Source organism: Artemia franciscana, chromosome 11 (genome assembly GCF_032884065.1).
Source record: "Artemia franciscana chromosome 11, ASM3288406v1, whole genome shotgun sequence".
NCBI classification, from domain to species: domain Eukaryota; kingdom Metazoa; phylum Arthropoda; class Branchiopoda; order Anostraca; family Artemiidae; genus Artemia; species Artemia franciscana.
The window spans coordinates 12,918,966-12,931,604 of NC_088873.1; the positions used below are offsets into that span (position 1 = coordinate 12,918,966).

At 37.4% G+C, this 12,639-nt stretch overlaps 1 protein-coding gene across 1 annotated transcript in view; it reads left to right on the top strand.

The window, feature by feature from the left end:
- Positions 1-12,639, top strand: part of LOC136032831 (uncharacterized) — a 45,026-nt gene that overhangs the window by 19,349 nt on the left and 13,038 nt on the right. The window contains exon 2 of the mRNA XM_065713240.1: positions 11,062-11,320. Within this exon, the coding sequence (XP_065569312.1) occupies positions 11,062-11,320 (259 nt within the window). The remainder of the gene's footprint in view (positions 1-11,061; positions 11,321-12,639) is intronic.

Sequence of the window (12,639 nt, forward strand, 5' to 3'; positions counted from 1 at the left end):
GAGAAACAATCAGTATTAAGATCTATACCACATTTTTCTAATGATTGACCTTGAGCTTTATTAATGGTGATTGCAAATGCTAATCGAATTGGGAATTGCAATCTTTTAAATTGAAAAGGCAGATCCGTTGGAATCATGGGAATGCGAGGAATAAGAACAGCCTCACCCTCAAAAGGCCCTGTCAAGATTGTGGCCTCTATTAGGTTTTCCATTGATTTTTTTTACGGCAAGTCGCGTGCCATTGCAAAGCTTTAGTGGGTTGATATTTCTTAAAAGTATTATTTTTACGCCTATTTTTAGTTTTAGCACGTGTGGTGGAAACCCTGAAAGTTCTATGGAATTTAAAAATTCAGATGGATAATTAACCGCTTCATTTGGTTCCAAAACTGTGTCGACTGACTTGTAAAGGACTGCCTGGTCTCGAATCTTGGTCAAAACAATATTGTTGATTTCGTGGACGTCTATATTTTTGGGTGCGAGAATCGCTCTTTCACTGAGCCATTTATTATTTTTATAATTTTTTAGAATATTCGGAAATACTTTTTCAATCAATTCATTTTTGGACGTCACTAAATTACAGAAATCAGCAGGTAGTTGTATACGTCCTGAAATTGAGTCTACTGGGAGCTTTCCGTTTCCAATTGCCAGCAATTGATCTGAAAATGTTTGACCAGAGTCATCGTTTTGCAATCGGACACGCATATTTGTAGTTAATTTTAATATTTTTACGTGTGCCCATAAATTAGAATTTTTCAGGCAAGCATTCATTTCGTCTGCAGGAGTTGATCTAGGTATTATAGGTAATGTTTGCCTGAAATCTCCCGCAAGCAATATTAATGTGCTGCCAAAGGGTTCCGACTTCCCTCTCAAATCTTTCAAGCATTGATCCAGAGCCTCGAGCGATTTTTTGTGTGCCATTGTGCACTCATCCCAAATAATAAGTTTGCATTGCTACAATACTTTACCAATCCCAGATGATTTGGAAATATTGCACGTGGGAGTTTCTGTAGAATGCAAATTCAGAGGCAATTTCAAAGCGGAATGAGCAGTTCTTCCACCAGGCAGCAATGTTGCGGCTATTCCGGACGACGCAATTGCCAACGTTATATCATTTTTTGATCGAATTGATGCCACAATCAGTTTTATCACAAACGTTTTACCAGTACCTCCTGGCGCATCCAAAAAGAAAATTTCTCCAACGTTGTTATCGACACAATACATTATCGTATCATAAATGTCTTTTTGTTCCGACATTAACTTGGAAATGTTATTTTGTACATACGACAATAGATCACTCGTACTGTAACTTTGTTCACGATCCAATTCTACACATGTCGAAACAGCAGCGATACGGTTAGGTGAAGGCATTCCCAAATCCTGAAGAGGTTTGTTTGCCATACGTTCACACAAATCTTCTATAATAACTAAAGTGTAGTTATAAATTTCTGATGTAAAATCAAAAGTCATATCTGACGTCTCTAACTGTTTTCGATGGAGTATATCTTCGGACATTTTTGACTTATATTTTTCCCATAACTCTGTAGGAGCTGATGGAGAGCAAGTTGTTAAAATGATGCCAAACAATGCACGAATTTGACTTGGGGTTGACGTTTCGCACGCGTCATTGATGTAGTTATCCCAGTGTTGGTCATTCTCCAATAAATTCAGAGCTTGGCATGCACTACGGTAAGTGTCATGTATAGTACCGTTTACAGTTCTCAAATACTCAAAGGATGTCGGACCGGGTACATTCACCAAAAGCAGGCGTAGAAAGAAGCATTCATGTTGATTGGGGTGAACGGTGTAGAGTCTTCCTATCGTGGTATCTTTGAAGATGGTAGGTTGGCCGTCGACTGACTTACCCTGTTTTCGACGTTCAAATACTTTATTCTTAGTATTCCACGTGTAATACGAAGGCACTTCAGTATACAGCAGTTTTTTTTTGCAAAAGAATCATTTTTGCAAAGCGAAAAAAAAGCTGTTAATTTTGTATCCGGTGAATTCAGGGCTCTTTGTTGCACGCTGGTTTCCGAGAAATAAACACGTTGACCATTCTGTAAATGTACCGCTAAGTGAACAACAGCTGGAGTACGTTCATGTATCGAAAATGAAAGAATTCGCCAAACAGCTTCATTACTGCTTATGTATCTTCCAGCCTGATATTGTACGATTTCGTCGAAATCTTTGATTTCGGGCTGCAAGCCAAAAACTGCCATGTCACTGCCTTTGTTGACGTATTTACATATGTATTTGATTGCCTTTACGGAGTTACAGTATTCAACGTTTATGTGTGCATTAAATATTTTTGATAATTATGGGGAATATGGAACAACCCACTGGTTATCTACTTCGATGGTGGTACCGTTACGCTTCTTTATTATTGCTGTTTTACCGCCATCTTCAGTAGATCTTCTTCTATATTGTGGGTAACCATCATTGCCAGTAATTGTGTTGGATACTAAAAGTCGAGGATATTGCTTTGTGCACCTTCCTTTGGCCATGCATGGTGAATTTTCGTTCAGTGCACCGCAAGGTCCATGTATCATATTTTTTACAATAATATCATGTAACCCCTTATCGACATTTTTATCAGGTACTACAACACCTAGTACCTAGTACACACCTAGTACCAACACCAACACCTAGTTGGTGGGGGCGCTTCGCGCCCCCCCAAGCCCCCCCGCGCGCATAAGTCGTTACGCGCCATTGTAGTTGTGTCCCTATGTCCCACCTGTGAATATAGATATATATATATATATATATATATATGTTTTTAACTACGTAAAACTTGCGAATATACAACATTCTTTGCTGTCCCATTGTCTGTGCATATAAATAGATTGTCAGGTTTACCGACTCTTGAACATGCAACATATAATGGTCAATGGGAAAACAATCCGTATTCAGATCTATACCTCATGATTCTAATGATTGCCCTTGAGCTTTGTTGATGGTGATTGCTAATCGACCATTCCCTGAGTCGCCATCGTCATTTATATATCCCCCTGTGCACCCCGGCGTCCCCTTTGTAGTTATGTCCCTGTGTCCCGGTCGTCATTTATATTCCCTGTGTCCCGGTCGTCATTTGTGTCCCGGTGTCCCAGTCTCTGATTTCTCTCAGTTCCAAAAAACTTGCTGCTGATAGAGAAAGTCAGAAAAGAAAGCGTGCCGAGGAACTATCAGCAGCAAGTTTTTTGGCATAGACTCTTTGAGCATCTTCATCAGTCATTGTAAACTTAAACATTAATAGATTTCTACGTGAACATATGTCTTATATAACTTGAATGACGTCACCGTCAAAGCAAAAATGACGACAACTAATTTCATGACGTCAGCCGACACAGAAACATGACGTCACCTGATCCACAGATCCACAGACAGACAACTTATTTGTATATATATATAGATTTCAGCGGAAATCACATCATCAATTTCGTTCGAAGTAATTTTTTTATGTAGCCAGATTAGTATATGTGCGTGTGGCAAACCTCCATTTTACCATTCCACTGAGTACATCCAGCATCGCACTGACCCAAACACTTCAAGTTTTACTATGTAGTTTATCAGTGATTTCAACTTTTGCCGGAAGACACGGGCCGTAATGTCATGCCTATGAACCGCCGATTGTCCTTGAAGTAAAAGCTGCAGTATCTCGTCCCAAGATTGATTACATGTAAGTGTAATAAATAAATCTGGACGACCATAGAGACGAAAATACGCAATAGCATCTTGAGCATATTCATGCATATGACGGGGACTGCCAGCATATGACGAAGGTAAAATTGTTAATCTTCCAACGTTTGTGGTATTACCGTCATTTATAACTGCATCTCGCAAATGAATGTATTGTTCAGAGCGGAGCTTGGTCTGATTCAGGCGGATATATAGCAAACGTTCTGATTCAATTTTAGCATACATATCAACGACAAATTGGTGAAACAATTCACGGCATTTTAAAATATAATTTTCTTCATCCTGCCGAATCATTAGTCTATAGGAATAATAATGCATTGCACTGCATTTCTTATTCATTTCTTTGTTAGTGGCTGGATTCATCAATTTAATATTAAAGTGATAGCCGTCGGCTCCATCCCAAAAAATGATAGGATATTGTAGGGCATCGTAGCATCGATGAGTTTCAGCAATTCTTAACAACTGAGCGTTTCGCTTATGAAGAATAATATCTCGAGGTAAAAACTGATCACCGACCATAACGATTGCCACTTCGTCAATAGTTGGAGCATTGTATCTACGCACATGTTGGCCAGGAGGAGTTTTGTCAGCGGAAATAACAATTTTATGCGTATCAGTAGGCATCAAATCGATGGCTGTTTTGAACAGACGCACTAAATTATTATTTTCGTGGAAAAGATGTTGCAATTGGGAAACGATTGTCCTTTCAACGTTGGGAGAAATTTCGCAACGTGCATTCAATTCAGAATTTCTATCACTGATGAAGTACAATTGTAAAGATTTATGATTCTCGCCTGAGAATGGTAGAAGGGACCCTGCTCTATGATAAATTTGCCCTTTTACTTTGAAAGTAGACATAAATTGATCTGGATTTTCGATTTGGGCTCCAAACGACGTCATTTGGAAACATGAGTTGTATTTTCTGATTTGTGACAAAAAACGCTTAGATTCTGACGTAGTTCCAGTAAGGAAAGTCTTCAATGGCTCTGGTGGTGCAGCCAATAGAGGAAGTTTAACTTTTCCTGAGGCGCAACACATTCCCATTGTTTCACCATTGAATTTCAAGGCCTTGCAATAGGGACAAATTTTAGACATTTGTCACGATTTGAACACATCTACTCAAGCTATAATCATCGACTGGGCTGTACCTGAATGCCAGGCGATAACTTTCAGGTTGCTCTGATTCCTCGGCACGCTTTCTTTTCTTACTTTCTCTATCAGCAGCAAGCCTGATTTCTTGCTGTTCTTGTGATTCCTCGGCACGCTTTCTTTTCTTACTTTCTCTATCAGCAGCAAGCCTGATTTCTTGCTGTTTTTGTGATTCCTCGGCACGCCTTCTTTTTTCACTTTCTCTTTTAGCAGCAAGTCTGCTTTCGCGTTGCTCTGGTAGTTCCTCGGCACGCTTTCTGTTCTTTCTTTCTCTATCAGCCTCAAGCCTGTTTCATTGCTGTTCTTTTGATTCCTCGGCACGCTTTCTTTTCTGACTTTCTCTATCAGCAGCAAGTTTTTTGGCATAGACTCTTTGAGCATCTTCATCGGCTTTTGCCATTGTAAGTTCATCAGTCATTTTAAACTTAAACATTAATAGATTTCTACGTGAACATATATGTCTTAAATATCTTTAATGACGTCACCGTCATAGCAAAAATGATGACAACTAACTTCATGACGTCAGTCGACACAGAAACATGACGTCACCTGACAGACACACAGACAGACAACTTATTTTTATATATACAGATTTACGCTACTTCTTATAATGGCACTTTCTTTGGTCCATGGATTATATTTCATGGACCAAAGAATCTTTGGCCATTAAATTACCCACAGTAGTAAAAAATTTTACAAATGAAGTGGGGTTATAGTCCAAAATTCAAAGGGACCTTTAAACCTTAACTTTTTATTTCATTGAAAAAGGATGAAGTAGTATCCCTATCATACTCAGGATCTGAAATTGTTATTGCACATATTTCAAAAGAAAAGAAAATTAGTAAAACAAATTAACTAAATCAAAGCTGTAAAAACAAAGCAAAATCGTTGCCTAACACTTCTAACAAATTTCCTACGTGCATGCAGACTTAAAATGCATGACTTACTTTCGTAAATTGTGCTTTAACGTTCTTCTCTTTTTTCTAAAACTGTCTGGAGTGGGAGTTTGGAACCTGGAACTGAAGTTGGAACCTAAAACTGGAGCTAGAACTTGGAATCTTTGACAATGAAAACAGCAAAGATTATCAACTTTCGAAGTCATACGATGAAAAGTTTCTTAGTACAACTCAATAACTTGAACCTGGAATCTTGAACCTGAAATACGGGTGGTTGGTAACTCCAAATGGCTCCTAATGCAAAAGAAAATAGGGTAGTTGCAGTATTGATACCCTTAGGAGGCGCACTGTTAGCGCAGTGCTTGGACGTAGACACCCATTACCACTGACCTTCCCCCGTGTCGAAACCAAATTGTCCGCCCCCTTTCCCTAACGGGAAACAAATCTGATACACATACGCATGTAGACTAAATTGAGCTCTCTTCTTTATTAGTTAATAGATTGACAAGTTGGTGACAAGATGGTCACAAGGATATGCATAAGCAACTCAACGCATCATAAGAATTAGTATGTTGGTCGGAATCCGAAAACCTAAATCATATCATGAAAGAAATTAAATAAAATAAAAAGAAAGATAAATTGGGTACATTTTTAGGTTTTAGTTTTCTTTTCATTTGAAACACCTCATAGTCATGAAAAAATAGAGGTTTTATAGTGTGGCTATAAAATTGTCTTGAAGGATAAACGGATGCAGATACTTCATACACTCCGAGGTGTTGTTTTTCACTAAATTAGAGGAGAAAAAAGCTTTCATGACTCTCATTTCAATAAGATGCAACGCTGCCTATAATTTATACTCAATAACCTAAGAAATTAAACTCAGCATACGTGGAAAACTAACCCTATTTTTAGAAACATGTGCCTGATTTTTTTTAAATTTGGGATACTACTCAGACCACTTAAGACCCCTCCCAAAATTACCTCAGGAGGTAAAAAGACGTACAAAACATTTGCATATGTAATGTGGCTGGGTGGGGAGGGTGTCTTGAGAGGCCCAGCTCCATGAATGATGGAGAGTCAAAATAATGATGCCTATGCTTATGACGCAGGGACAGAGTTAAAGGAGGGTAGACACTCCAACTTTTACAGTACGAAGACCTAAAGACCCAAATGTATACACATCGAAAAGTAAACGTCACATAATTAAATATTATGTAAGATATATGTACTTACCATGTTTTAATGGGGAAAAGTCATTTAATCATTCAAGACCAATCTTATAATGGCCCCAGAATAGTCTAAAGTCAAAAGAGCTTCAACATATTTATGTTTGTAAGGTTATGAGAGGAGTAAGGTTGGGCTTCAGGGCCATCTAGTTTCGTAGACCCAAATACAGGCGTAATCCTGATTCCGACAAAAAATAACATCAAAGTTTATATTATTTGTGCCTTTCGTTTATGTCATTGTACTGTGTTCATGGCTGTATATTTGGCTTTAAAATACAGTTTTTTATCTATCTATCTATCTATAACATATAAACCATTCTGCAAAAAAAAAAATTCTATCTAGCCTTCTTTACAATATTCTATTTTTAAAAAAGGAGAACTTAGTCCTCATTGTTACAGGCAAGCGTCCCGTTAAAATTACAGTTTTATACTTAGTCTTCAAATTTATAATCAGTAGGCTTGAAAATTCCTTAGTACAGACATTGAGGAAAATATATTTGATCTGTTTTGATTTTGGACTTTTACGGTAAATACTAACCATAGTTTTGTAATGAGCAAGCTGACTATAAATTTTATGAGGCATAGAGATAGTGTCCTTCGATTCAGTACATTCATGCTGGAATCTTTACCATGCTTAATGAGTAACATTTAACTATTTAGTACCATTCCCTAACTAATCTTTTAGGTCGTCAGTGGAGATTTGTGAAAACACGTCTTTACGAGGAGAAGGCTGGGTTTAGGGTAGTGGAGAAGACATGGACCTTGGAGCCCTATTGTTTGATTTTATCCTTATGTAACTCAGGTTTCAACAACATTATGATATTTCCACCATTTTGAAATGTCAACTTGGGCTTGTTTTGGTTTTGAATGTCAATATTTACATCTCGGCCTTCTTTTATTTTTTATCAGCAAGTTAGAAAATTCCTTTCATTTAACTTCAGTAGAAAACCAACAGCTTATACTTAACCTTACTTAGGGCTCTCTAGTAATTAAAACTGAAAATTCCTGCGTGACTTTGGTTTTGACAACGTCCGACATAGCCACAGTTTGCAAAATATTTGCTAAGCATATTTTTATTTTGAATGTTTTCGCTCACAATTTTGCCTTGCATTTGCGATCAAGAAGCTTAGAGAGCTTACTATTTTGGGGAAAAATCAAATGTAATTTGTAAAATATAGGCTTAATGTGGTAGGGGAGACCGACCATAACTGGGACAAAAAATTTTCTTTTGGGTATTGCTCGAGTCCTGATGAAGCTTTCAAACGCTTCAAAGACCAACCGATAGCCTACATATTTTAGTTCCTGTAAGTTTTTTCATGTCCTATATGGTGATTTATTCCCCTACTTCTTCGGTTACTTATCTACAACTCAACACAATCTGGTCATAAATCAAAGCTTGACAAGGACACAATCAAAAATGCTACTTGAAAGTCTTCTTCTTCTTCGTTGCTTCCGACATGTGGCAGTTCATTAGAACTGTCACCATATTCGACAGATGACACCTCGCTAAGTTCTGAGGAGTCTCGCCCGTGGTCCAATCTCTTAACTTTTTCTTGATTTCTTGTATCTTCACTTTCTTCAAATGCCATTTGCTTTTCTTAGTATGTTTTCTTTCTTCTTTTTTCTTTTCACTCCCTAGCTGGTTCTTTGATTATCTCTTTCACGGGCCTGCTTGTGAGGATTGAGCTGCTGCCTCTTTTCCTTCCTTTGTTTTTTTTTTCTAGAACCTGCCTCATGAAGAGGCTCGTCTTTTCCCGGAGAAAGGACTGTCATCTTGGAACAACTAGAAACGTCACCGGTGGTCTTTTTTGTGGGGTCTCCTCTTCCTTCTCTGCAGAATCTGTAATCTTGACATGCATCTTAAAAACATCGTAAAGGCGAAATAGTTTGTGAAACATGGCAATAGTGTGTTTTGGTGTTGGACACTCATACTGTCCTCTCAGCCCCTAATGCTTGTATCCATGAACTGTTTACAAAAGGGGGAATACGGAGTGTTAAAACTGATGATAAAATAGGTTTTAGAGGCCAAACACACGCAAAACTTCCCTAAAGGGGTTAAAGGTGGGATTTTTGATGAAAGAGGGTGGAAGATCCCGCGTATGTACTTTATACCAGAGTTGATCAGAGAAAGAAGAATATTTACTGCTTACCAAAATGTTTTGAGGATGCTTGGTTATTGATCAGATCTTAATATTGATCAGACCCAAGGTGTCTTGGGATGGTAAACAGAGCGTGTGTGCTGTTAAAGAAAGTGGGTCGGAGACAGAGCCATGGTACTGTTGACCCAAAAGGTTTGAAGACACTTTGGGCTTAAATTAAAAAAACATAAGATAACTAAGTGTCGTAGTACGACCAAACGAGAAACTTTCTTTTTATTTCTTCTCGGAAGAACATTTTTCCTTGTTACTATACATACAAAGAGACCTTAAATATAAATGGTTTACAGCTGGTAAATAAATAGCCTGATATTAATTTTGGTTGCACTAGTACTAATAACAACTCACTGCAGCACCAGGTTGCATGAGGCCAACACAGCTACGCAAGCTCCTCCTCCATTCCAATCTATTTAAAGCCTCCCTCTTTACAATCCCCAGGTAGTTCCCATCTCCCTTACCTCTTTCCTTAGATCAACCCCCAACCGGACGACCTGTATATAATTGGGCCCTAGACGGTTGGCTGACATGGAAAATCTATGGCAACCTATCATCCGTCATCCAACGGCAACCTCCCACCCCATTCGGTGATGACCTGTATCTAGTTAGGCCCTGGGCGGTTAGTCTACGTGGAAAATATATGGCAATCTGTAATCCGTCATCCGGACAACATGTTCTGGCCATTTCAACCTTGCATTATAGGCCGAGAAAGCGGGATTGAACAGCATTTTTGTACAACTTATTGTTTGAGATAAGGTTAGTCAGCCGGATACCCAAAACAATCCGCATACAATTTCTCTGCAAAAAAGCTGGCAAATCCTCCTCGTTTATCAGATTGTTGGAGTTTTAACACAATCCTTGACCACTGTCATCACTGTTGCTTCTAATATTCTAATCTTGGTTCGCAGACTTATGTTCCTATTCTTCCAAAGTTCTTTTCGCCTTTGAGAAACTGTCCTGGGTTCTAGCTTTTCTACTTCTAATATCTTCAATGAACCCACTGTCTTTGCTAATAATACTACCAAGGTAACTGAAGCTTCCAACCTGGTCAATCTTTTCGTTACCTAGTGTCACCTGCTCATCTTCACTTATTCCTAGCCTTAGTGACTTAGTCTTCTTAACATTAATTTTCAAGCCTAGCACCCTGAACTCGCAAATCGTATCGTAATAATCTACTAGGAGCGTTTTACTTCCCCATTCAATTCCGGGTTCTCTCATTGCCTTTGCTGTGCTTTTCAGGACAAAGTCCATCAAAATGATCCATATAAATGCAAATAGAAAACACCTGATCTAACACGAAGCCAGCTACTAACCTCATTTCTTGCTTTAACCACAGTCATGTTATTGTCGTACATGGTACAGATCAACTTAATGCATTGTTAATCTGGCATACCATTGTTAATCTAGCATAATCTGGCATACCATACAAAGATAGGACCTTTCCTAAAGATCTTCTAACAGCTGAAGTAAACGCTTGCTCATAATCTATAAAACTGAGGACTAAAGGCATTTGTTTACTGACGTATTTCTCCATTATTAACCTAAGAAGGGAAATTTGGTTGACGTGTCATTTACCCTTCGTAAAACCACACAGTTTACTTCTTAAAACTTTATCTACATCATCTCTAAGTCTAAAAGTATGATAATACTTAGCAATTTGTTTCCTATAGAAGCAAATTGCTACTGTGCAAAACAGTACTGGCTTGCCACTGTTTTTTTTCGCTATATTTATAAAGCTTTAATATTCGCATGTCTCTTTGTTTTTCTCTGAAGTAGTAAACTAATAAACAAACTAGTAGAGAAACCTGGCAGTATTTTAGCACAATCTTTTGCATAGAGTTAAAAAAACCGACGAAAAATTTTTCTCTCAAATTATTTTCTAATATTTCTAGTAAATTTGTAAATTTATTTCTTACCTAATGTTGTTTCATAATTGTTTTCAAGAAAGGACAAAGACATTTCTTAGAATGTGGTGCCTTGGATGGTGTGATATTTTCCACAACTTTGCACCTGGAAAGATTCTTAGAGTGGACAGGGATCCTCATCGAGGCTGACGATCGCTTTTATCGTGACTTGAAGAATACTAATCGAAAAGCATACGGAGTTCATGTTTGTGCTAGTCGTACCCCACATCCATCTATGGCCATTTTTAAACCATCACCAATTTATTACAAAATGATGAAAGATGGAGAAAAGTTCACAAGTAAGTCTTTGTCTTTAATTAAGAACTATATCTAAACTCTTTTAATTATAAAACTGAAAAATGTAAGTACTAGTAAACATAATCTTGAATTTTTGAGATTTTCAAGTACTTTTATTATTATACATTAAACATCCAGCCTCCATGAAAGATACCTCTCCCCTCACCGGAAATTCCTCCTTAGAAATTCCATCCAAACTAAAGTACACCCCCCCCCCGTCAAATTTCCTCCAGAGAGTTCTATCCTCACTTTAAGTCCCCCTCCCCTTCAAATTTCTTGCGGACAATTCAGCCTGAAAAATTATCTTCAACAAGCTTTCATTTGAAAAAAATTAATATCCAATCGGTTTTTTCGATCACTCAGGAAATACCCCCTTCAGTAAAGATTTCTTTTGGAAATCAATTGACGTGAAAATGGCCTCCGGATAATTCCCCCAGAACATCTCCACATGCAAGATTGAGTTGGCAAAGGTAATGTGAGACAATTAACAAGAATTTTGTCTAGGAATCCTCTTAAATCATTCCAGTACAAAAATTTTCATGGAATATTCACCCCGAAAAATTTCTGTATACTTCTCTATACCTAATACTAAAAGTAAACAATAGGCAAATTTCCTAACTTACAGATCTCTTACTTTCCAATGTATATATATATATATATATATATATATATCTGGAATACCAGTGCAGAAGAAGGTGAGGGGTGTCACGTTAATAGTCTTCTGGATATATATATATATATATATATATATATATATATATATATATATATATATATATATATATATATATATATATCAAACACTTCGTGGTAACGAACTGTAGTAAGGTGCGACCCGGCTCAATAGTAACCAAAACTCTAAAAAATTGAATTTTGATATCAATAGCTACATCAAAAGAATCGCATTTTAATGCTGATTTTAAATATATAAGTTTCATCAAGTTTAGTCTTACCCATCAAAAGTTACGAGCCTAAGAAAATTTGCCCTATTTAGGAAAATAGGGGGAAACACCCCCTAAAAGTCGTAGGATCTTAACGAAAATGACACCATCAGATTCAGCGTATCAGAGAACCCTACTGTAGAAGTTTCAAGCTCCTATCTACAAAAATGTGGAATTTTGTATTTTTTGCCAGAAGACAAATCACGGGTGCGTGTTTATTTGTTTTTTTTTTTTTTTTTTTTTTTTTTTTTTTTTTTTTTTTTTTTTCTTTTCCCCAGGGGTCATCGTATCGACCAAGTGGTCCTAGAATGTCGCAAGAGGGCTCATTCTAACGGAAATGAAAATTTCTAGTGCCCTTTTTAAGTGACCAAAAAAATTGG